At 40.0% G+C, this 25,074-nt stretch overlaps 2 protein-coding genes across 10 annotated transcripts in view; one reads left to right on the top strand and one right to left on the bottom strand.

Moving 5' to 3' along the window:
* The window catches only part of LOC105355226 (NACHT, LRR and PYD domains-containing protein 12-like), a 354,920-nt gene that overhangs the window by 284,766 nt on the left and 45,080 nt on the right, over positions 1 to 25,074 (top strand). For 3 of the 9 annotated variants that reach the window (XM_023961962.1, XM_023961959.1, XM_023961928.1), the window contains exon 1: positions 23,884 to 23,953. The exons of the other annotated variants lie outside the window; for them this stretch is intronic. The gene's annotated coding sequence lies outside the window, so the exon portion shown is untranslated. Of the gene's footprint in view, positions 1 to 23,883; positions 23,954 to 25,074 lie in introns of those variants that run through there. 9 annotated transcript variants of the gene reach the window in all.
* LOC110016084 (gastrula zinc finger protein XlCGF17.1) lies at positions 161 to 1,642 on the bottom strand. The gene has a single exon (XM_020707777.2). It carries the CDS (start codon positions 1,486 to 1,488, stop codon positions 349 to 351), a length of 1,140 nt encoding a protein of 379 aa, XP_020563436.1. The 5' UTR covers positions 1,489 to 1,642; the 3' UTR covers positions 161 to 348.

Raw genomic sequence — 25,074 nt, 5'->3', positions numbered from 1 at the left:
TCCTTGAAGCAAAAGCTCGCTGGTGTGAGACCTGGCGTTGGCATTTCTCACAGAAGTATATTTTTTGTTATTGTGCTGTTTTCACTTTTTTATGATTAACTTTGATAATTTCTTTATTCAATTGTTTTTTGTGCAAATTATTACCCATTAAGTTTCTTTTTCATTCAGCAATATAGCATTCAAGCCTGCATTTTCTTCTAGAACTGCAGCTACTTCTAGTTTTCCTTTGTTTCTTAAGTTGGCAATTTTCACTAAATTCATTTTTGACTAGAAAAAGAATTCTCTTCCGAATGAGTTCTCATATGTGTTTGGAGATTAAATTTACAACTGAAACTATTATCACGTTCTCTACACAAAGAAGGGCTTTTCTCCTGTGTGAGTTTTCATGTGTCTTTTGAGATGACTGCTACAACTAAAACTTTTATCACATGCTTTGCAAAAAAAGGGCTTTTCTCCTGTGTGAGTTCTCATGTGTTTTTGGAGATTAAAGTTACAACGGAAACTTTTATCACATTCTTTACAAAAGAAGGGCTTTTCTCCCGTGTGAGTTCTCATGTGTCTTTTGAGATGACTGCTACAACTAAAACTTTTATCACATGCTTTGCAAAAAAAGGGCTTTTCTCCTGTGTGAGTTCTCATATGTTTTTGGAGATTAAAGTTACAACGGAATCTTTTATCACATTCTTTACAAAAAAGGGGCTTTTCTCCTGTGTGAGTGATCATGTGACTTTTGAGATGAGTGTTACAACTAAAACTTTTGTTACATTCTTCACAAGAAAAAGACTTCTCTCCTGTATGAGTTCTTATGTGTCTTTTGAGATCAGATTTTGTATTAAAACATTTATCACATTCTTTACAAGTAAAAGGCTTCTCCCCTGTATGAGTTCTCATGTGTGTTTTGAGATTATATATTTCACTAAAACATTTTTTACATTCTTTACAAGAATAAAGCTTCTCTCCTGTATGAGTTCGCATGTGTCTTTTTACATCAGATATTTGACTAAAACTTTGATCACATTCTTCACAAGCAAAAGACTTCTCTCCTGTATGACTTCTCATGTGTCTTTTGAGATCAGATATGTGACTAAAACCTTTATCACATTCTTCACAAGCAAAAGGCTTCTCTCCTGTGTGAGTTCTCATGTGTGTTTTGAGACTATATATACGACTAAAACTTGCATCACAGTCTTTACAAGGAAAAGGCTTCTCTCCTGTATGAGTTCTCATGTGATCTCTGACTTTATACAAGTAATCAAAGCTTTTACCACATTCTTGACAGACATAAGGTCTTTCCGACTCAGTGCTCATTGACATATTGTTTATAATTCCTTTTCTTTTACCCAACTTTATAAAGGTAGATCTATTTCCTTTTGGAGATTGTTTGTGTTTCTTAACCAAAGATGTCTTGCTGGGATTTTTTATAACAGAGTCACTTTCAGAATTGTGAGAGCTATCCACACTTTGGACATGTCTTCTGTCTCTTGTCATCTTCTGATCTCTGTTCTGTGGATCTGTCTCTTCATTTGTTGATGTTGATTCCGTCTCTTCATCTGTAGTTGATGTTGATTCTTCATGTTGGTTTCCTTCTTCATCCTGACTATCAGTTATATTTAAGCTCTGCTGATTGTTTAGCTCTGCTTCACTGTTCTCATCTTCCTCATAAGTAGGAATCTCCATCAAGGTATCAGTCTCCTGCTTCAGATCAAGCTGATCTTCATCCTGACTGATGCAGAGTTCCCCTGGTTCCTCTTTAATCTGTGGGGGTTCTAAATCCTGCAGTTCCTCTTTAATCTGTGGAGGTTCTAGATCCTGCAGTTCCTCTTTAATCTGTGGAGGTTCTAGATCCTGCAGTTCCTCTTTAATCCGTGGAGGTTCTGGATCTTGCCGTTCTTCTTTAATCTCTGGAGGTTCTGGTTCCTCCTGTTCCACTCTGAAGTTCATCCGCTGGTTGCAGAGATCCTCATCTTCAGTCATCCAATACTGGGGAAGGACTGCAGGGATACAAACACATGGAGGAGCCTTTTATAAGTTTCCAGGACTTTCGGGTTTTGTCAAGCATCAATAAACTCGGTGATCATTGGAGAAAATGCCTGAGGAGTCTGGAGGACAAGAAGAGACTAATTGAAATAAATATACATGCCATAAAATTATTAACTAAATATGTCATTCCTTATTTAAGATTGTCAATAATAAATAAAATTTAAAATCAATACATAAATGATTTTATATATATATATACATGAGCATGGAATATATGCTCATATATGAACATAATAGCACTGGGAACATCAGGAAGAAGGAACATAAGAAACTGGAGAAATACCAGGGATTCAGAGAAGAACTGGAGAAAGCATGGAAAGTGAAGGTGACATTTAGGAAGTGTCCAGCACACAAGTGAGCAGAAAAGGACATTTCTTATCAAAGAAAAGCCCGTCCCATTTCAGGCTGTCAGCTGTGGAAAAGATATGTCACAAAATATGAGAAAGGAAATAATTTATTTGCACAAAAAAGGTGAGGGCTACAAGAAGGTCATAGCTTTACATATCAGTCAAACTACTATAGCAAAAGTGATACAAAAATGTAGGAAAGATGGAAATGCAACCATTTTACAGAGACGTCCAGGCTGTCATCAGGACAGGAGCATCTTCTGATGAGAATGGTTGAAGAAAATCTCCATGCAAGTTCACTGCAGTTAGCTAAAGCAGTAGAAAGCCAAACTGGATACACAGTTTCCTGTAACACCATATGGCCCACACTGCAGAGGAATGGCATGCATGGTTATTGTCAACATAGGAAGCCTCTCCTAGAGCACATGCACAAAAAAGCACACTTAGAATTTGCTAGGGCCCATGCTGAAAAAGATAAAGACTACTGGGACTCAATACTCTGGAGTGACTAGACAAATATCACTGTTTGTGGAATTAATGATTTGAAAACTGTATAATGTTGCAAAGGTGAGGATTTGGAAGAAAAATACCTGGTGCCTACAGTGAAACATGGTGTTGGCAGTGTCCTTATAAGGGCTGCATGAGTACTGCTGGTCTGGGGGAGCTGCATTTCATTGATGGTATCATCAACTCAACAATGTATTGCTCAATTCTGAAGGAGAAGTTGCTGCCATAGCTTCATGCACTTGGTTGTAGAGGGCTTTTCCAACATGACAATGATCCAAAACACACTTCTAAAACTACTGCTGTATTTTCTGAGGAAGAACAGGGTGAAGGTGATCGAATGGCCAAGTATGTCTCCTGATCTGAACCCAATCCAATACCTGTGGGGTATTCTGAAGGACAAGTTGAGCATCACTCTCCATCCAGCATCCGGACTCTAAAAGAGGTTATTCTTGAAGAATGGAAAAACATAGATGTTCCAACATGTCACCATTCATTCCATTCCCAAAAGTCTTGGTGCTGTCCTTATAAATCAGGGTGCTCATACAAAATACTAGATGTAGTACTTTTGGTTGCAGGGTGTATTCATTTTTGCTTCAACCAATTGAAATGAAACTGAAGATGATGTGATCTAAGTTAGATAATAAACCTTAATTTCATGTAATGGACTTAAAGAAGTGTTCAATAAGCTCAACATTGTGGAAAGTTTGGAAATGTTTCTTCTGTTCTTTGAGCTACTGATTAAATTAGTACTTTTTAGAGGAGTGTCCTCACTTATGGTGAGGCCTGTACTTTATTTTGCAGTTTTCGGGAGTTTATTCTCATATTTGGGGTGACAAGGGTTTAGGAGGTCAGTCAAAAATCACAGGGTTGGTGGTTCGATCCCCAATCCCCCCAGTCAACTATTGTTGTGACCATGGGCAAGACACTTCACCCTCCCTGCCTCCAGTGTGGCTCCACTGTGTGAATGTGTATAAATCTTTCAGTCCTGGTCAGGACTGGCAGCCATGCCTCTGTCAGTCTACCCCAGGGCAGCTGTGGCTACATGAGTAGCTTACCATCACCAAGTATGTATGAGGAGTGAATGAATAATGCACATATTCTAAGCACTTTAAGACTTGAAGACATCTGTTTTGCTAATTTAGAATAAGATCAATTTATAAAAGTGATCATTATGGAAGTATTAAATATAGAATAAAGTAAATAGCCATCTGCTTGTTATGCTTTTTGAGGCAAAATATGATTTCTATGAAAGAAATCAACCATGCCAGAAGTCATGTCCCGACAGGGGAAACAAATTCTGGCACAACAAGAAGGTCAAATATTGAAGTGGTTACTTTGGCTCAGATGTAGCCACGCCCCTCTGTCTCCAGCATTGATCTGATTGGATCTGCAAACCACATTCAGTCCTCTGCGTGTCACCATGCTAGCTGTGACTGTAAACGTGTTCATCCAAATATCCGTTAACTACGTTAATTTCGCTTTAAAACATGAATGATGGTCCTTTCACATAGGTGAAAAAATAGCAGGAATTTCTCAGCTGCGCAGCGGGAATAACCAATGGGTTATAGCGTCTGGGTAGCTTGCTTGGTAAGGTGAAAGGCTACCAACTAAACTATTTGAAACTATTTTAAACACAATTACTCCTGTCAGAAAGAGTGTCTCTTCCAAAAAGTAATTTCCTTGGATAAATGCTGAAATTCATTCCTTCATAAGACTTTTTACAATTTATTGACATTATTGATTTATTATTATTGTTGACTTATTATTATTATTTATTATTATTGACTTATTCTTGATCTATTTTTTTGTCATCCAAACCAGAAGAGGCGGGTAATATCGGACAACGCTGATTGGATGATGCTGTTTGTCAATCATTTGCACATTTCTTTTGCACATCTCTTTACCTGCACTGTTCTGTAAATAGCTTTTTAAATTATACTACCTTGTTGTTTGCATTTATGCTACGTTGTCTTTTTTTGTTCTTGTTATTTAGATTATTCTTAGTCTTTTTTTCACTCTGATGTCAGTTGCTATGGTAAACAATTTTCCCACGTGTGGAATCAATAAAGTAATTGTGATTGTGAACTGAAATGTATTTTAAATGAAGCGATGCCGGATTTTATCGTCCAAACAACAATGTACCATAATAATCCACGTATTTCCCATTTACATATTAAATAAAAAATGAAGCAAACTGTTAATGAACTTTTCACCTGACACACAAGAGTCCCCCAGAAGTAGTTTGTGTGCACTTTTACGATGAACGCTGCGCGCTAATGTCAATGTCTATGGCGGCGCGGCTCATGCTATCAGCTATCATCATTTTCCAGGTAAGAATCAATTCTGTGATCTTTTCTTTTTTCAGTCACATGTCTCTGGTGATGTTATTTTGAGGATGTGAAATAAAAGTGCTACTTTGATAAGATAATTGTTGCTTTTTTTTAATGATGCGCAAAAAGAACCCGATTGAGCCAGACGAACTATCTTTACATGACCAGTTGTTCCTGTTTTCGGTGACAACATGACAGAAGAAGCTTTGAACCAGCCTGATTCTGTGATTTACAAACTAATTATATGGCATCAGCAGTAGCAGTTTTAGGCATTTTCAAGGGGGGCGATAAATAAAATCAGTGCTTGATGAAAAAATAAAAAACTGCGACTGTGCCGCCATGTAGCGAATTGGCGCCCCTGACTGCAGCTGCATGCGCTCCTGCTGGAAATGTGTGAAGAAGTCAGTCCTACGGTGACATTCTATAACCTACATTTTAATAAAGGTATAAGAAATCATGCTTTTTTGGGTTAATTTTGTGTGAAATGCTCAAATAAAAAATGGGAACACAAAAGAATGTTGTCACTAACGTGACAGTTGGTTTAGTTGACAGACTTGATGCCTTCATTAAGACAGTTATTGCTAAATGCCCAAAACATCAGAAATATGGAGAAAAAAGGTCAAAGCCATCTGGTGCCCAATTTAGAGAGAAAAGAAAAGAAGAAAAGAAAAGAAGAAGAGGAGAAAAGAGATAAAGAAAAGGGTATGTTGTCATAGCTAGATGTACTTTTTCTAATGCTATTTGGCCCTGAAACAACGTTGGCAATGAAAACTTTTTTTTGGTCGATGACCAAAACTGAAGTAAGCCCAAACATTACAAATAACGTCATTTTTAAGATTTTATTCTTAAACATTTGCTCTGCCTTAACTTGTAACATTAGTTATGATCCTTGTTTCTGCCTGCTCTGCTGTAACACAAAGGTTTTGTTGTGTTTTGCTGTTGTATACTTAGTTCATAAATACTAAATGAGCTGTGATGGAAGCATGCTGCTGCTGCTGCTGCCATAACATGCTAATGGGGCAAATACCTGCAGTCTGGCCATTATTTCAATTATCATTTGTGGCAGCGTAAACATTTTCAAAATGTTTTTTACCAGTTAACGGAGGATTTAGGGGTTAATTTTGAGCCTGCATGTTTGAAGTTTATTTCTTTTTTATTTACAAATGTTTGGTTATATTATTAGTCAATAGAATTTTCATAGATCTGTAGGTAGTTTTAAAGATGAATATTTACCATGTACTACAACTCTATGGTGACAAAACATAATTTAACAGGTCATAACTAAAAATGTACCAAACAAAGGATTGAAGACAGCAAACATGAGCTAATTCGTCTTCTCTGAAGTAGAGATTGATATAGAGCATGACAATTTAAATTTCCAATTCATAAATGTTTTTCATAAGGTCTATATTGCAGATGAGGAGCTGATGGAGCAATGTGAGGTACTAGGCAACATACTGCATTTTGAAGGAAACTGTGATTTGGACAGTAGAGAGTTCAGGACTTGTTAAACGACTGTAAGTCTCCTTGAGTTTATCACTTTCATGTCTGATGAGGATCTATCAGAAATACATCCCAACCTTTCGACTGCTCTCAGGATTGCACTCACCTTGCCAGTCACCACCTGCGTTTACATGGGCAAAAGTAATCGGAAAGAACGCATGATCTGAAGAAAAATGTGTCTTGTAAACACGCTGTTCGGAATACTCTGCCCCAATCAGACTCGTTCGGATCAAAATTTATTTCCGATCGAGATAGGCGAGTTATGCTGATTGTTTATCCGATCGTTGTTCATGATAACGGTTCATTACAATTGTGTGTCACTTCTGCTCTGGTTTAACGTCATGCATAGACAGATGTTTCGCTCCACAGAAAGCTTTGGAGCTTTCTCTGGAAAGCTCGAACAGGACCGACCGGCTGGTGTGCGGACACCCGGTGCAAAGCGACGCTCTGCTCTCACCCCGCTGGCGCTTTGCCTCTCCCCTTTCTTACACACCTCACGAGAGGGGTGCCGGGGAGGAGCGCTTCGTGCCCCGTACCGTCTAGACCCTGCGTGGTCCGGGCTCGAGTGTTGGTGAACCGAGCTAACTGTGTCTCTGAGCAGAGCAGCTGGATTCATAACTTTGTGTTTGAGGGGAGGGAGGATGCTTTGTTACGTGTGAGTTTTGCTGTTTTGTTATGTATGGGAGAATATCGGCTTTGGGGCGGTGTGTGAACTTTTCAGAGCAGAAATGCCACTTAGTCCTTAGAAACTGTTCAAACAATCACCTGGATTTGTGTTTCCAGTCGTGTCCTGACTAAATAAAGGCTGATGTTATTCGTACATATTTACGTGCAGCCAAGATGCAGATTGCGGCATTTTTCCCGCATGAATTTTGTGTTCATCAAACAAGGCCAATGTTGTTAGCGCGTGTTAGCTTCTCCTGGGAGCTATTTTTGTTATAATCGGAAAAAAGTTTTCTGTGCTCATGTACACGGTTGAATTCTAATCCGACCATTGATCCGATCAAGATATTTTGCCCATGTAACCGCGGCTACTGTGGCTCAGACAGAGAGGAGCTTTTCAAAACTCAAGTTGATCAAGTCATACCTAAGGTCAACAATGTCTCAGGAGTGACTCACAAACCTTGCCGTTGTTGGTATCACTCATTCAGCAGGGGAGCAGATTTCATATGATGACGTTATTGACGAGTTTGCATCAAGGAAGACTAGAAAGGCTAGGTTTAAGTTAATGTTTTCTGTTCTTAGTGCTGCATTTATATTTATTTTACTGTGTTATTAGTGTGATAAAATATTTGTGCTTTATAATATTTATTTTATATTATTTATTCAATATTGTATTTGATTTAATATTTTCCTACCTTACTGTATTTTTGGTCTTTTATTTTATGTTCTGATAACTGTTACAATGCGGTGCAGAGTTCTGATTAACGTTTTTTTTTTTAAATCAATTTCTTAATTTCAATGACAATAAAACATGTCAGTTGACATGGACAAAGTGACTCTATGGGGGTGGGTGGGGGGGCTGGGGAGGTCCTCACCCGGGGAGTAATTCAGGGTAGAACCTCCACTGGGCATCAGTGTATCTAAAATGTACTTAAAATTGAAATCAGTAAATAAGGTAATGATGGAAACAATATTAAAGTGCATTGTATAGTTTTGAACCATGCAAATACATAAACACACTTAATAGGTGAACTTTAAAAGTTCATAAAATACTTAATTGAATTAAAATGTGACATTTCTGCAGGTGAAGTTTCTCAAATCAAAGATCCAGAAAAGTTTGTGCTACAGAAGAACAGATGGCATCTCTACATGGAAATACAAAAAGACTAAAGTCATTCATTTCACCATGCAGTATACAGGAAAATCACCATGATTTATGTGCAATGTAATCATTAAATATTATTTAACCTTAATATCTAACTTTTTTAATTGCAGGTCCTTTGGAAAAAAAAAATATTTTTTTAAACTGCTGCATAAGCCTGATTGGTTGTAAAGGATGCATTGGGGAGTGAAAGACGAGCCTTTCCTGCCTTTAGCGTCGGGCTGATGATCTGGAAAACCACATTTATGAGGAATCGCTTCAAATTCTTGTACAACTCCAAACAACTTAATGTTCCTTTAAGCAAAACTCCAGTTTAAAATGTTCATGTTAAAATTGCTTCATTTAGGAGTTTTTCCATCTTTACCGTTTTAGGTTTTAAAGCTTTATTAACAAAGTTGATGATTGATTTTCAAAGCTGCTGTTTAGAAATGTTTCTTTGTCAATGAACATGAGGATTGTAATAATGGATATGAAAATAAACAAATTTTTTTATAGCAATGCAGTATATTTATTACAAACTTAACATGAATATGTTTTATAATAACAGAAACAAAAAAACAGTTGTGGATTTTCCTTTATGGGCTTCTTCATGCAGTCAATCAAATGTTACGTTTACATTCAGCATTTAGTCAGCGTACCTGTCAGTCACATTTATTAGATGAAAAAATGCATCAGGGAAAAGTCTGCTTGTGTTAAACAACTATATCAAAGAGTCATGTCAGGGAAATTCTGTCCACATAGCTGCTCAGCATCACATCTGTTGTGTTCTGTTGAGAACAGATCCACTCCAGAGGAAGATGCACAGGTAAGGGACCCCAGTTCCTGCTCATACATGCTTGCAACTTCCTCTGCACTGGGCTCCAGCTCCAATGAAATCCCTGACACAAAACCAGCTTCTGTTCATCTTTCATTCAGGAAAAAGTCGAGTTCATCAAAATGAGTAGAAAACAGGTTATACCACAAATTCATTAGGGAGGGGTCAAAACACCAAACTCAGATTAAAATACATTATTTCAGTTTTATACAAATAAATTCTAAAACACGTTGGTATTCCTCCTCTGCCTGAAAAACTAAAATGTTTTTTTTAAGACTAGTTACACACTTGGACACGTCTGATGATGTGCACATCCAGTCATTTACTGTCATGTTTCTGTGCACTGACACACTCTAAAGTCACAGATCTTGATAAGTGTGAATAAGAAGCATTCATAAATGTTATTCGGAGACACAAACTGCTGCAGTTTACCTGACAGCTTTGCTGATTTATGCGGCTGGTACACCTGTCTGAGAATCCTGCCCACGTGACCCCCCTCTCCAACTGATGAGGTAACCTGTCATTAACGTATGACTGAAGGATCTTGGATCTGTCTGTTAACACCCACCTAGAAATCACGTTTAACGCTACATTTATTAGATCAAACAAATGTGCCTCCATACCTTATCTGTGGATGACGGGACTGCATTTCCTGATCTGCGTCTATAACATCTGTTTCTTCGCCGCTGCTTCTTCTGACAGAATCCTCTCACAGACATTTGGAAACATTTGTAAACCTAGTTGGTGTTGTTGATATTTCTGTGTGCATTCTGTCATCACATCCGCTGAATATTCAAAGATTAACGTTTAAGTTTACGTTTTATCCTTTGGTCTTCTACCTTTCATTGTTAACCTGTTGAACGGACGTCATCCACAAAAACTACTTCCGGGTGACCGTTCTGCTTCAGACGAAATATTTAAAAAAAAAAATGTAAACCTTCATTATCCTTTTGCTACCTTTTTTATTGAATATGTTAATGGGAAATGTATGGATTATTATGGTACATTGTTGTTTGGAGGATGACATCCGGTGTAGGTACCGTAACTACTCGGCCTGCAATAACCGTTCGCGGTCCTTTTGACTGAGGATAACGTCACACTACGGTGGCCCCACTTGGACAAACTATGTAGCATGGAGCATGAACCTGCTGCTCCACAGAGTGGACCGCGTCTAAGCAGAGCACCTGGATTCTCGTAGCTTCGTGTTCGTTAGCAGGGAAGGTGCTTTGTTACAGTGTTTGGTCCGGAGAAGACCAAACACTATAGATAATCTGGCTCTGTGTCGGAGCTCTGCTTGTTTACAACAGACTTTTTATTTTTTCTTCTTCTTCTATGGTAGTATCATAATTTGTCCAGACCAATTACTATCTGACACGTCATCGGAACAACGGACAACCAATCACATAATGTGACATCAGCACTACTCGAAGGACCCCGAACGGTTGTTTTAAGCTGAACAGTTATTGTACCTATACAGGCATCGCTTCATTTAAAATAAAGTTCAGTTCAAATAATTGACAAAAATCATCATCCAATCAGCGTTGTCCCATAGTACCCGCCTCTTCCGGTATGGCAATGTTTTTTATTTTTGAACATTTTGTTTTGTGGAAATTAAATTTGTCTTCTGAAATGTTTTTCCTTTTTTAATATTTCATTTTGTTTTGGGGAAATTAATTTTGTTTTCTGAAATGTTTTTTCCTGGTTTGGGGACCACAGGATTTCCTCTCTGCTTTTTGTAGATGATGTTGCCCTGTTGGCTTCATCGAGCCTGGACCTCCAGCGTGCATTAGGGCGGTTTGCGGCCGAGTGTGAAGCGGCTGGGATGAGGGCCAGCGCCGCTAAATCTGAGGCCATACTTCTCGACCGGAGAAAGGCAGTTTGCCATCTCTCGGTGGGTAGAGTGTCCCTGCCCCAGGTGGAGGAGTTTAAATACTTTGGGGTCTTGTTCACGAGGGAAGACCGGAGCGTGAGATTGACAGGCGCATTGGAGCGGCGTCCGTAGTTATGCGGTCGCTACATCGGTCCGTTGTAGTGAAGAGAGAGCTGAGCCGAAAAGCAAAGCTATCAATTTACCGGTTGATCTTTGTTCCAATACTCACCTATGGTCATGAGCTATGGGTCATGACCGAAAGAACGAGGTCCTGAATACAAGCGGCTGAAATGAGCTTCCTCCGTAGGGTGGCTGGGCGCTCCCTTAGCGATAGTGGGAGAAGCTCGGAGTAGAACCACTTCTCTTCCACATCGAAAGGAAGTAGTTGAGGTGGCTCGGTCGGGCATGTAGTCCGGATGCCTCCTGTCCCACTGGATGGAGGCCCCGGGGAAGACCCAGGACACACTGGAGAGATCACGTCTCTCGGCTGGCCTGGGAAGGCCTTGGGGTTCCCCCAGAGGAGCTGGAGGAAGTGGCGGGGCGAAGGAAGTCTGGGCATCTCTGCTTAGACTGCTGCCACCGCGACCCGGTTCCGGATAAGCGGAGGAAGATGGATGGATGGATGAAATGTTTTTTCCATTTTTGTTTTTTAAATTTTGTTTTCTGAAATTTTGTTTTGTTTTCTGAAATGTATTACTGCTTTCTAACTTTTTTTTTTGTCGTTGTGATCTTAAAAATGTTTTTGTATCAAGTGATTTGTTGAATGATTTGCACTTCAGAACCAACGCATTTGTCATTAAAGTTTGAGCTTTTAAGTATGACTATTTCTCTTGTTTAACAACAACAACAACTGAGTTTGGATCCAGATAGCAGCTCAGACGAGGAAAACAAGAACGTTAATTTATCTATTTGTCTGCAGGTGGATGCAGTGAACAAACCTGCAATGTGTAGCTGAAGCTGCGGGTTCCAGCTGCTATCCAGCAGTCTGCGCTGACGACAGAGCTCCTCCTCGTTCTGGACGATGGTTCCTTCAGCAGCAGAACGTTGTTCTCTGACAGAACCTTCCTGAGGTTCTGAAGACATGGTTCCTGCTCCGATCTTCAGCTCCAACTCCCACAAACACCGCCGTCCTCTTCACTGCAGCTCCGATCGATCATCATCTGCTAGTCTCACAATCACAACAATCCACGTTGTCTTTCCGTTCAACACTTCTTCACTCATTTACGACACTTTGGAAAATGCTGAGAGTTCCCACACGAACCACGTATCGTCCTTTCTGTCCAAAAACCTCACAAACGTCCCAACAAAACACCACCGACCTCTTAACACAAGCTAACGCTGCTAGCCTGCTAACAAGCTAACGCTGCTAGCGCCTCGTGCTGTTCTTCTTTAGTTGGTAAACAGCGTCATGGTGCTTTAGCGCCACCAGCTGGCCTGGAGTAAATCTACACACGTTCATACTCAACATACTCTTCCCAGTATTTCTGTCTTTCTCAGAAATTAAATCGAATACAGATTTGTGACTTGATTCATTCCTTATAATATTGTATACTGTGTTTTGCAATGCTTTGCTGTGTCTCCAGTATTTATACAATAAGAAACTTTATTTGCTTATATGCTAAAATACAAAATTTATGAAAAGCTAAAAGAAAGTTCAGATATGTATAAACAATTTTTTGAAATCGTATGACGTTATTACACCGAAATTAACAGCTATTTTCAGATTTGACTAAAATGCAGGGAAGACTGAAGAGCTTTAAACACATTTTTTAAAAGTATCTAATGTACCAAGAAAACATTAAAATGAACAGAAAAAGAGAATAAAATAAAACTTTAAGCAAAGAATTCTCAAAATTGCCTTTAAAGAAAATAATAACAAATACAACTTTAGTTAAAATTAAAAAGGTAATAATTGCGAAATCATAATAAACAAAAAGCAAATTTCCCTCAATGATTAAATGAAAAATATATAAAATGCATAAAAGTCAGAAGAAACATAACAAGAGCAAAGAAACAAGAATTCAAGTTTAATATTTTCCTGTGACATTCTTCTTATATTTTACAGCTGATGTGAAGTTCCTTCTCTTTTTGCACTTCCAAAACAGAGCCAGCAGGTGTCTCCCGTTTTCCTTCTTCTAACTCAATGACAGAGAGAGAGAGAGAGAGAGAGAGAGAGAGAGAGAGAGAGAGAAAGAGAGAAACAGAGAGAGAGAGAGTGAGCATCCTGTGATGGTGTGTTTATATGGAAATCTGTGTCATAATCAAAACAAGACTTTTCTGTCTTGAAACTCTGTGGTCTTCCTGAACCAAAGTGTCTGGAATATACTGTCATTTGATTTCACTTTATATTTCTTTTGAGTCCATTTATCTAAAAGAAAACCTTCAAAAATTAACAAAATATCAAATCCACTGTTCCAACTTTCTATCTGGTTAGTCTTTCCAAGACAACCAGGAAGTTTCTGACTTGATGATCAAATGTTTGTCACCAACTGCTTTAGTGAGTCTGGAGAATAAACTTGATCTGTTGGGATTTTCTGCTGCTGTAATCTGGACATTCAAGCAAACATTTCATTTTCATTGGAAACATTTTCTAACAGAAATAGTTTCTACTTTATTGAATAAACTGTGGTTTAAAATCAAAGCAGAGATGTTAAGGTTTTCAGTCAACAATATTTAGATGTTCAAAGTCAAGACTGAGGTCTTTCATATCAAGTTTATGGTTATAACAACCCTTTTTAAAAAAGTGTTAGATGTTTTTAGGCCGAGTTTTTTCTGAACTGTATTGTTCTTGCTGTGGTAACAAACAGCCTCATTGGTCAAACAGACTGAGGAGGAGGAGGAGTCTTCATCAGTCTGAGAGGAGACTCTCCAATAATTAGAGGATTAAGCAGAATCCGTCCATTCCAGGGAGATGAGGGGAAAAGCAGTCAAAGCTGCAGGAACAAACATCTGGATGATCATGTTCTCCAGCTGCAAGAAGGATGAAGATGAGGATGAGGATCTTCAAGCTGAGGAGGAGCTGAAGAAAAGCTCCGCCTCCATGGTTCTGCTTTCATCTTCCTCGGCTTCTTCTGCAGACTTGAAGCTTTTTCCTGGAGTCAGAGAGCAGCAGAGAATGGAGGCTGATCTGCTGCTGTGTGTTTCTGTGTCCTGGTGAAACACTGTGTGTTTGTCTAAAGAATAATAATAATGTATGCTGATGATAGTCAATGAGTTTTACGTATCTGTTACCTGACATGTCATTCATAATGTTTACTAAAATGATTTAAGAATCTTTTCTGAGGATAATCAATAAGCACTTCATTGTATAACCAGATAAATAATCTGATCCTGATCTGATCAGGACTGGATTATAGTAACTATTTAAAATATCTGTATACAAAGAATAACACAACAGGGGTCAGATTATGAGTTTCCTTATTCCCACTCTTTTTCAAGCGACTAATCAAACTATTTGACTTTATTTGATATTCATTCTATTTAACAAAGTTGTTGTTCATCTATTAGCGCATCCTGCTATGGGTCGCCACAGTAAATCAGCTTTCATTGATCCACACATTTGGTTTGGCAGAGAGTTTTACGTTGGATGCCCTTCCTCATACAACCCTGTATTTTAACCGGGCTGGGGACCGGCACAGGGAGGCACAGGCTCTGCCACCCCCCCCCCCCCCCCCCCCCCCCCCCCGTGGGTAATAGGTTGAAGGGTCTTGTCTAGGAACCCACACTGGATGAAGCTTGCTGCATGCTGTGTGTGTTTACTGTAAACATGACTGCAAATACCTCTATTTATGATCATAAGTAATAACACTGTCTGGTAGATGGATTCATCTTATTTCATCGTTATTGTTTCTTTATTTTCTAGTCAATGTATAACTGGATATCTGAAATGAGTTTCATATATTTGTAATGATTAGAATTGTATTATTTCATTATTTTCAGGATTTAAATAAACAATCAAAACAATAACTACAGCATCACAAACTGAACTTGTGTTGATGTTTCTTGTCTAAACTCTCTGCTGTTCTTTCAGCTTCAACAGAAATAGGAAAACCTGTCTGACTGGATCTGAGGACAAAGTGACCTTTTAGTGATGCAGAGTTGAATTTCTGCTCAACACATGAGTTCATGTCAGAGTGACACACCATGAAGAAAAGTGAAAGTATGAGCATGGATATGAGATGTTCTAATGTGTATAGTTCATTTGTTTCTTCTGTGTTAGTTTCTTATATCTATTAGATAACTACTATACATCTATTGTAGATGTCTACTGGATGTGTCAGAAAACTCTACTTTTGTTATTCTACTAAAGGTCTATCCTTAGTGTACTGAAGGACATCAGCATTGAGGTCTCCTACACATCTACATGTACTCATTCAATCTTTGGATACTTTTAGATTTTCTATCTGCTACCTGGTAGTGGCTGGGTGGCTCGGTTGGTAAGGTGACAAGCTACCATGCAGGAATCCAGGGTTCGATTCCCGGAGGGGAATAAGCAATGGTACTGGGGGGCAATTACCATATCAATGGCGAGCAGTTAACATCACCCAGTGGGGGTCCTTAGGCAAGGCCCTTAACACTACTGCCTCCCGAGCGCGGTTCAGCTGCAGCTCACCGCTCCCCCAGGGGATGGGTCAAATGCGGAGAAGAATTTCCCCATTGAGGGATGAATACAGTATAAAATTATTTTATTTTTACCTGAATTGTTATTTTAGTGCAGGAACCTGCATCCTTAAACTATAAATGTCACAGAACAGGGAGATGGCTGGATCCTAATGCAGCAGATTTATTAGCTCAGCCTAAAGTCCACGAAGCTAAATCAGGGTCAGGCAGGCAGCGGTTGATAACAGAGGAGAGAATGGATGGTTCCCTTTGGTGACCAGAGGGGGAGACTTCTGACAATGAAAGAGCTGTTTGAGTCATTTTCTCACTGACTAAAAACCCAATAGAGCCACACTTTACTGAAATGATTTAAAATATTTACTGATTAGAATCAATGAGCTAGCAATTTACTTTACTTGATCAGTAATGTGCAGCAATGATTACTGTATTAATACAATAATGTTTATTGAAGATTATCAATAAGAACTGCATTTTGTTACATGAAGTGTAACAAATATTTACTGTAATTTTGTGAGAAGGATTTCTGATTATAATCAATAAAAACTCTATTTTCTTACTTGATAAAGCGTCTAAATTTGATCTGATAAAGACTGGAATCATGACACCTATGCAATACATGTATAAAAACACAACAGTGGTGGGATTGTAGAAGTTTCCGTCTTCACACTCGCTTTCAACAACAAATTAAACTCTGTTTTACTTTATTTAATAATCATTATATAAAATGAATCTAATGTGTGTTTAGTGTAAATATTACTGTAAGTCCCCCTATTTATAATGATGAGTAATAACACTGTTTAGAAGACAGATTCATCTCATTTCATCATTATTCATTTTTCTTTATCTTCTAATTAATATATGAGTATTTTAATGCTTGAAATAAACCATTAAAAATAATTTTGAAAAAAATCAAATAAATAAACCATTCAAAATATTTAAAAACAAAATCAAAATCTCTATTCACAAATTTCATGTTAAAGCAGCAAACAGAGGAAGTCTCGGATTCTGGTGGTGATGGTTGCTGCCATGTTGTGTTGTTGTGGGTCTTGAACAATTAGTGAACTTATAGAACTTTACAGAAAATTCAGAGACGCACACAGAAGGAGATGTGATCAACCAGATGTGTGACATGGAGACAGTTCATCTGCAGTTTGATCAAGAACTTTACTGTTTACTTTACCTCAGATTTTACTCACATTCTTCTGATATTTACCTGTTTTCTGTTTGTTTTTTTACCTACAAAGTCTTGAAATTTCCCATCTTGATCAATAAACAAGAAAACAAAGAGTGATGTCATTTCATGTAAAGTAAAGCCTCTTCCAGATGTTTGATTACAGGGAGCAGGTTATCTTAAACAAACAGACATGTTGACACAGTTTACTGCTTGTTTCACTTTTTTTATCTGCCTCTGTGTGTTTTGCAGATCAGCTGTTGCTCCTCCAGGATGTGTCCATCCTCCTCACCTGTGGTTCTCCATGGAGGAGTCCACAGCTCCCTGTACTTTGTAATCAGGGTTGTTTAACCTTTAGTCTCTCAGTCCTCTGTGTCGGGGCGTCCCTCTTTCTCTCTAAGCTTTCCTGCTGCTCCAACACTGAGGTCTGCTCAGCATTTGGTTTTGTCTTTGCTCTGCCTGTTATTTAAGATTCTGGAGGATCTTCATTTTTCTGATGAGTTTTGTTGTTCTTGATCCCAACTTGAGGTGTTTTGGTTTTGATATTAAATATTTCTTGGAACAAGTCAGAGCCTGATTTCTTTCTGCACCTGGGTTCTTGTTATTCCTTCCCATCACACATCCAGGGGGCGGAGCTCTGCTCAGGTGTTCCTGAATCAGGAAATGAGAAAGTTTAAAGTTTTCCTCCATGTCAGAAAGAACAGAGCAGGAAAAGATGGAGGCTCCACCTTCTTCTTCACAATGAGTCTTTGTGTTTTCTGTTGTCTTCTCCACTCATGATGAAGGCAGTGACGTGTCTGTGTCTCTCATCTGTGAGGAAGAGGAGCAGCAGAGGAAGAGCTCAGACTGAAGTTTGTCTTGAAATACTTCGTCTGTTCAAAAGGAAAACAGTTCTTCCAGAAACCATCAGTTTAGAGTTAAAGTTTATGTTGTTCTCATTTGCCCACATACAAGGTTATCACTTTAGGGTGTTTCAGTCCCATCTTTCAGTGAGAAAACACTGACGTTAAACTGCTGACTATACAAGATTTGGTGTTCCTGTTCTGCCTGATTGAATGACCCACTTTCATGTTATCAACCATAGGTAACAGATAAAACCAGACTGGATGCACTGAAGACAGAACTCCTCTGTGACAGAGCGATTTTTCTTTTGCAGAGGTCTAACATAATTTCTCATTTCCTGTGTGGTTCTTCTCTTTGTTAAGGAACAGTCCAAAACTCTGACACTCTCATCTTCTGACTCTGAACTCGTCCGTTTCCTGTTGAAGTGACTGACGTTGGAGTTTCCAGATCCTGATGCTGCAGAGGAACAAAGTGGGTCTCATCCACAGTGGTCCTTGGAGCAGAACTCTCCAAGTCTGTGTGGAACTGTTCCTCCATCATCAGATCCAGAGAATGTCTGGTCTGAGTGGGATTGCGTCCAAACTCACACAGACCTCCAAATTGAAAGCTGTCAGACAGCAACAGCAGTGTGAGCACAGAAAAATGTCATCTGACACCAAATATACAGAACATTTCATCAAATCATCTTTGGATAGAATCTGAAATTCTAGTTTTTATTTAGTAAAGTGTGTTTTTCAGAGAACAAACCTGCCTTATTGGTGGTTTGTTAGTGAGTGGGAGGAGCTTAATCCAAGGCTGCTTCTGACTTTCTGCTTTTGCCTTTATGTGTTCAACATTTAAGAGCAACAATCAAAGTCAGAGTTGGTGATGTTTTTGGGCAGTTTCCCCTGTTTCTTTGAGTTGATGTTTGTGGAGGTCAAAGGTCAGACGGAGCAGTTTTCTATTCTCTAAACTAAGAAGAGGAACGTTTCAATGCTGAAGAACTCAACCAAACAGCAGCAGGAACTGGAATTTTCCATCACCTTGTCATGAATGCATGGACGTAATGCAGAAACACAGCTGACATTTAGACTGTCCAGAATCATTTGACTGCTCTTTCTTCTTCATTTCAGCTTCCTCGTGCTAAAAATAGTCAAACCATAGAAACTCGTTGTTCCCTGAGGCTGCTGCTGTTCGAAAAAACAAATGAAAAGTTTGGTTACATTTGCATAAAAACTGACAAACATGTTTCAAGGCGAAAGCAGAATTTTCAGAATCAGAACCATATTTAATAAAATCCTCAACCTGACACATGTTTCTGCGGGGAAACACACACATACACCTAACTATTTCAGATCAGATAAGATCAGATCAGATGAGATCAGTTCAGTTCAGATTTTATCGATCCCCTGATGGAAATTTCAGTTGTTACAGATAGAAAAACAAAAAGCATGAGTAAGAATAAATATACTAATTAGAAATGGAAAAAGTACAAGTACACGTCAAAAATAAATAGCAGCAGCTTCAGCAGTGTTAGACCGTGTCATTGTATAGTCTAACTGCTGTTGGGATAAAGGACCTCCTGTAGCGTTCCTTTTTGCACTGAAGGTGCAGCAGTCTGCGGCTGAACGAGCTATTCATGGTCCTCACCGTCTCATACAGAGGGTGAGAGGGGTTATTCCACATGCTGGACAGCTTGGTCAGCATCCTCCTCTCACCTACAGAGTTCACTGAGTCCAGGGGACAGTCCAGGACAGAGCTAGCCCTCTTCACCAGCTTGTCCAGTTTCTGCTTGTCCCTTCTGTAATTCCACCATTCCAGCAGACCACTGAATAGAAAGTTGCTGATGCAACCACAGTTTCCTAAAAAGTCCTGAGTAGTGGCCGACACACACTGAAGGACCTCTGCTCCTCAGAAAGTGAAAGCGACTCTGACCCTTTTTGTGCAGTGCCCTTGTGATGTCTGACCAGTCCAGTTTTTTATTGATGTGAACACCCAGGTACCTGTACACATCCACCCTCTCGATGTCCAATTCCTGGATGACCACTGGTGGAGACGGAGAAGCCTTTTTACGAAAATCCACCACCATCTCCTTTGTTTTGGTGATGTGAAGGTGTCCTTGATCACCTTCTTCTATTCCAGATCGTTTCCCTCCGACACGCGTCCAACGATGGCTGTGTCATCAGAGAACTGCTGGAGGTGGCAGCTGTTTGAGTCATAGTGGAAGTCAGATGTGTAGAGTGTGAAAAGAAAAGGAGAGAGCACTGTCCCTTGTGGAGCCCCTGCGCTGCAGACCACCTGATCAGACACACAGTCTTGGAGCCTCTCTTACTGTAGTCTGTTGGTGAGGTAGTCAATAATCCACGAGGTCAGCTGGTTGTCAACTCCCGCTTCTTCCAGCTTTCCTCTGAGCAGTGATGGTTGAATGGTGTCAAAAGCACTGGAGAAGTTAAAATACATGACCCCCACAGTACTTCCAGGTTCCTCCAGGTGTAGCGGGGTTCTGTGCGTTAAGTGAAATAACTGAATCCATGCACTCCATCATTTCTCTAATGAGTTTGATAAACATGTGTGAATCCTTTATTGCTTTAACTATGATGCTTGAAATAAATAAAAAAATCAATTCAAATCAAGTAGATGACAGCGTCATCCACTCTAATACCCGGTTGATACGCAAACTGCAGGGGGTCACGCACTGGGCTCACTAGGGGTTAAATCCACAGAACGTTAAATCCACAGATCTGAAGTTGTTGGGCTCCCTTGCATGTGGCGTCTTTGGTACTGATACAGGACGTTTTCCTCAGAACAGGGACCCTCCTTGTGTTGAGCCTCCAGGCTCCAGTTGAGCATGTACGCTACGACCTGGCAGAGTTGGTCTGCACAGTGACTGAGCAGTCTGGAGCAGATGCTATCAGGACCTGTAGCTTGTGTGATGTCCGGTGCGATGTCTGCAGCTGAGACACCACAGTGTGAAGAAGCTCACAGGCCACCACTGCGTTAGCAGATGGAGGATATACACAGTTATCGCCATAACGTGAGAATTCCAGGTAATATGGCCTGTCACAACCTGGTGTGACTAGAGTGGCCTGGTTAACATGGGAGCCAGATGACCTTAAAGTTCAGGAACAGGCTTTTATTCTCAGATCACACACCTTGGCTGCACAGCTCTCACACACTCATCCCCCCCCTTTCACACTGAGGTCCTTCCATTTCATGAGCTCAGTTAATTGGCTGGCCACGCCCAGGCAGGAAGCCACTTTAACCAAACTATAAACAAAAAATACAACAAAAGACAGAAATGTCTTGGAAACCATACAGTTAAGGTCCTGTAAACACAGACAAACATAAATGAACAACTCAAATCACTACAAACAAAAGTTATACAAAGAAACCCAAATCCTTTCCACTTACTATCCACAAATCCTAAACAGGAAGTGAAGGCCTTAGCCATCATTTTGTTCTTTGGGCACCAGGAAGAGAAGATGAGAAACATGACAAAAATCAAACAAGTCTAAACATTTGGTGGTTGTTTTTACATACATGTGTCTAAAAGTGATGAGCAATTACAGACAGGTGACAAGTACATACAACCAGTTTGTCACACGGCCAAAGACCGGCAGCCAGCAGTTCAATGTCCCGTGTACAGAGTCTCTCCTTAACACTGATGTCCCTATGGTTGCACCATTTGTCATTCACAAACATCGCCAACCCACCTCCTTGCCCCTTGATGCTCTCTCTTGCTGTCCAATCAGCTCTGACGAGGTGAAGTCTGTCGTTGTCGTCTCGTTCGGCTTTTGCAGATTCGGATGGTTCAGAACGTCCAAAAAATGAAATGTGCAGACACACAAGAGTTTGCATGAATTTTCAAACCTTTTGCAAGAGGGAGAGATGAAAAACACACAACCTTTTTGACATTGTGGTTGTCCGCTCTCTCTCTGCTTTCCAGCAAGCACCTTTTTTTTATTGTCCAGCAAAGCAGCATGTAAACATGGAAAACACGTCATTAGACTCTGTGTCTGTGCGTGCGAGATATTTGTTGCCGCTCAAGGATTCAAGTTTAATCCACAATGAGCAGGTGTCTGTTTCATAAACACTCCAGCACAGAAAGTAAACAGAGAGCAGGAATCACGGACAAGCCTGCTGCTGACCTTGGCACATCTTATCTGGTTTCTCTATTCATTCTGAAGCAAGAAAGAATATTTGACAATACAATATTCATGTATATAAATGGAACAAGTAAATGGATAATCAAATGGGTATAAATATTGTGGAACTTCTGTAATGCATAATAAAAAGAGCATAGAAAATATAATGTGACCCCTGTTCACCTCCACACCGTTTAGGGAGACATGCTAGAACACTCAAGCTCCCAGGCCTCTGGTAGAGGACCCGAGAAACCACCCACGGAAGGGTGAGAGGGGCAAGTTATTATATATATATATATATCATTTTATTTCAAGCGCCTTTCAAGTCACCCAAGGTCGCTGTACAAGGTTAAAATAAGAAAAACAGAATAAAACATCAATAAGAAATTAACAGAGTAAAACATGAGTAAACATAAAGACATTAAAAAAAAACATTTAAGATAAATACATAAAAAATTGTAGGATAGAAAAACAGACAGACAAACAGACAAATGAAGTTGGGTTAACTGAATGGATTAACTGTATGATTGTTTGAAGAGATAAGTCTTGAGTTTGGATTTGAATAGTGGCAGTGTGTCGGCATTCCGTAAATCTGGAGGAAGAGAATTCCATAGCTGAGGGGCGGAGCGACTAAAAGCTCTGCCCCCCATGGTAGCAAGACGGGCAGGTGGGACATGGAGTTGGAGAGAGGAAGTGGAACGGAGAGATCGGGAGGGAATGGAAATGTGAAGAAGATCAGAAATGTAGGGGGGAGCCAGGTTATGGAGTGCTTTGAAGGTTATGAGGAGAATCTTGAAACTAACCCTTTGTTTTATGGGAAGCCAATGTAAATTTTGGAGAATTGGTGTGATGTGGTGTGATAACAGGGTCCTGGTGATGATGCGGGCTGCAGAATTTTGGAGAAGCTGCAGTTTCTTGAGTGTTTTATTGGGCAAACCAAACAGGAGGGAATTACAATAATCGATCCGAGACGTAACGAGACTATGAACAAGTACAGCAGTTGTATGAGGTGTGAGAGAAGGGCGGAGACGAGATATGTTGCGGAAATGAAAGTAAGCAGAACGGGTGATGTTATTAATATGAGATTGGAACGAAAGTGAGCTGTTGAGGATGACACCCAGACTCTTTACCTGGGGGGAGGGAAGAACAGAGAAGTCGTTGATAGAGATGGAGAAGCTATTGGATTTGGAAATAGTGGATGGAGTGCCTACAAGGAGGACTTCAGTTTTGGAACTGTTAAGTTGCAGAAAATTGCAAGAGAACCAGGAATGGATTTCTTGCAGACAGAGGGTAAGGGAGGAAGGAGGAAGTGATGAGGAGGGTTTCGTAGAAATGTAGAGCTGGGTGTCGTCCGCATAGCAATGGAAATTAATGTTGTGTTTATGGAAGACAGAACCAAGAGGGAGGATGTAAATGATGAAGAGAAGGGGACCTAGGACAGAGCCCTGGGGAATACCAGCAGAGAGTGTGAAGGTGTTTGACATATGAGGTTTAATGTGGATAAATTGACTACGGTCTGATAAGTATGAAGAAAACCAGGACAGAGGGGTGTGAGAAATACCAATAGTTTGAAGTCTGTGAATAAGAATATTGTATATAATATATGTACAAAATAGTAGGAGAAATTAGTCAAATTAGTCAGAAATTAGTCAAAAACACACAAAGAAGATGGACCTGCCGTAACAGGCTGCCGCTCCGTGCAAGCCAAAGTATTACATAGAATTGATTAACACACACACTTGCACACACATAGAAACAAAAACAGAAAAACCATGTATTGTAAAAAATCCTGTCAATTAAAAAAAAGAGACAGGTTTCTGATTACAGGGAGGAGACTAACACAAACACACACATAAGGGGGCGGAGCTCTGCTCAGGTGTTCCTGAATCAGGAAATGAGGAAGTTGAAAGTTTCCCTTCGTGTCAGAGCAGACAGAGCAGGACTTTCTTCTTCTTCACGGTGAGTCTTTGTGTTTCTGTTGTCTTCTCCACTCATGATGAAGGCCGTGACGTGTCTGTGTGTTCTCCTCTGTGAGGAAGAGGAGCAGCAGAGGAAGAGCTCAGACTGAAGTTCGTCTTTAACTTGTTATTCTGTTCAAAAAGAAAAGATTTCTTCCTAAAAATAGCAGCTAAAGGTCACTGCAGGTCACCTGAGAGGGAGGACTCTGTGTGTGTGTGTGTGGGGGGGGGGGTATTGAACAGAGGATGTTCAGAGCTGAACAGAGTTTGAGTGACAGAGAGGATGATGCACGGACAGCAGTTGATTTCTGACAGAAACACAAACACACAAAGAGACCACAATGCAGCTGTCAGATCTGCACTGAAGGACAAACTTTGAGTTCTGCTGGATCCTTGTTCTTCCAAACAGTTGGTGACTCTGCTCCAGCCTTCCTCTCAGCTCACATTCTAATGACATTCCAGTGATGTGTTCCAGAGAGGCTGTGGAAGCTCCTCAGTGCTTTGATCTCTGCTGAAGAAGGTTGTGAGGCTCTCAGGTCCTCAGTGCTGAACAACTGCATGTTTCCAATCCTCTGAGTACTAAGATCTCCTTCATTTCTGAACTTCTGACATCAGAAGCGGCTTAATTGCACAGTAAAAGTAAAAAATGCAACAGTAGTTCTGGTGTGACAGTTTCTGTAGTATTGTTCCATGTTCTTGAGTGGTCTGGAGTCAGGAGTTCATCAGAGTGACGGCTCGGGGGAAGAAGCTGTCCTTATGGCGAGCGGTTTTGGTGCACATTGTCCTAAAACGCCGTCCTGATGGGAGAAGGCTGGAAAGGCAGTGTCCGGGATGAGAGCTGTCCTTTGCAGTCACCGAGATCAACAATCTGTCAATCAGCTTGAAGCTCCGCCCCTCCTCTCAGCTGCTGTCAGGTTTCTTCCTGAACCTGTTCTGTCTTTGATCCAGAAAATCTCTGAATTCATGTTTTTCTTTCTTTGCTCCTCATTCTTTGATGTCTGTCTGTTTTTCTTGATGCTTCATGTTTCCTGAAGTGTAGAAACAGGAAGTTTGTTGTTTCTTTGTCAAAGGCCGCATTTACACTGTATGGTTCAAGTGACCCAATTCCGATTTTTTTCCTCT

Source organism: Oryzias latipes, chromosome 2 (genome assembly GCF_002234675.1).
Source record: "Oryzias latipes chromosome 2, ASM223467v1".
In the NCBI taxonomy this organism is placed as follows: Eukaryota; Metazoa; Chordata; class Actinopteri; order Beloniformes; family Adrianichthyidae; genus Oryzias; species Oryzias latipes.
The sequence above is the reverse complement of the archived record's forward strand: the minus strand, read 5'-3'. Positions and strand labels throughout refer to the sequence as shown.

Bases quoted from the DNA above. Each gene is read 5' to 3' on its own strand.
- LOC110016084 (XM_020707777.2), bottom strand. From the start codon at position 1,488: ATGACAAGAGACAGAAGACATGTCCAAAGTGTGGATAGCTCTCACAAT.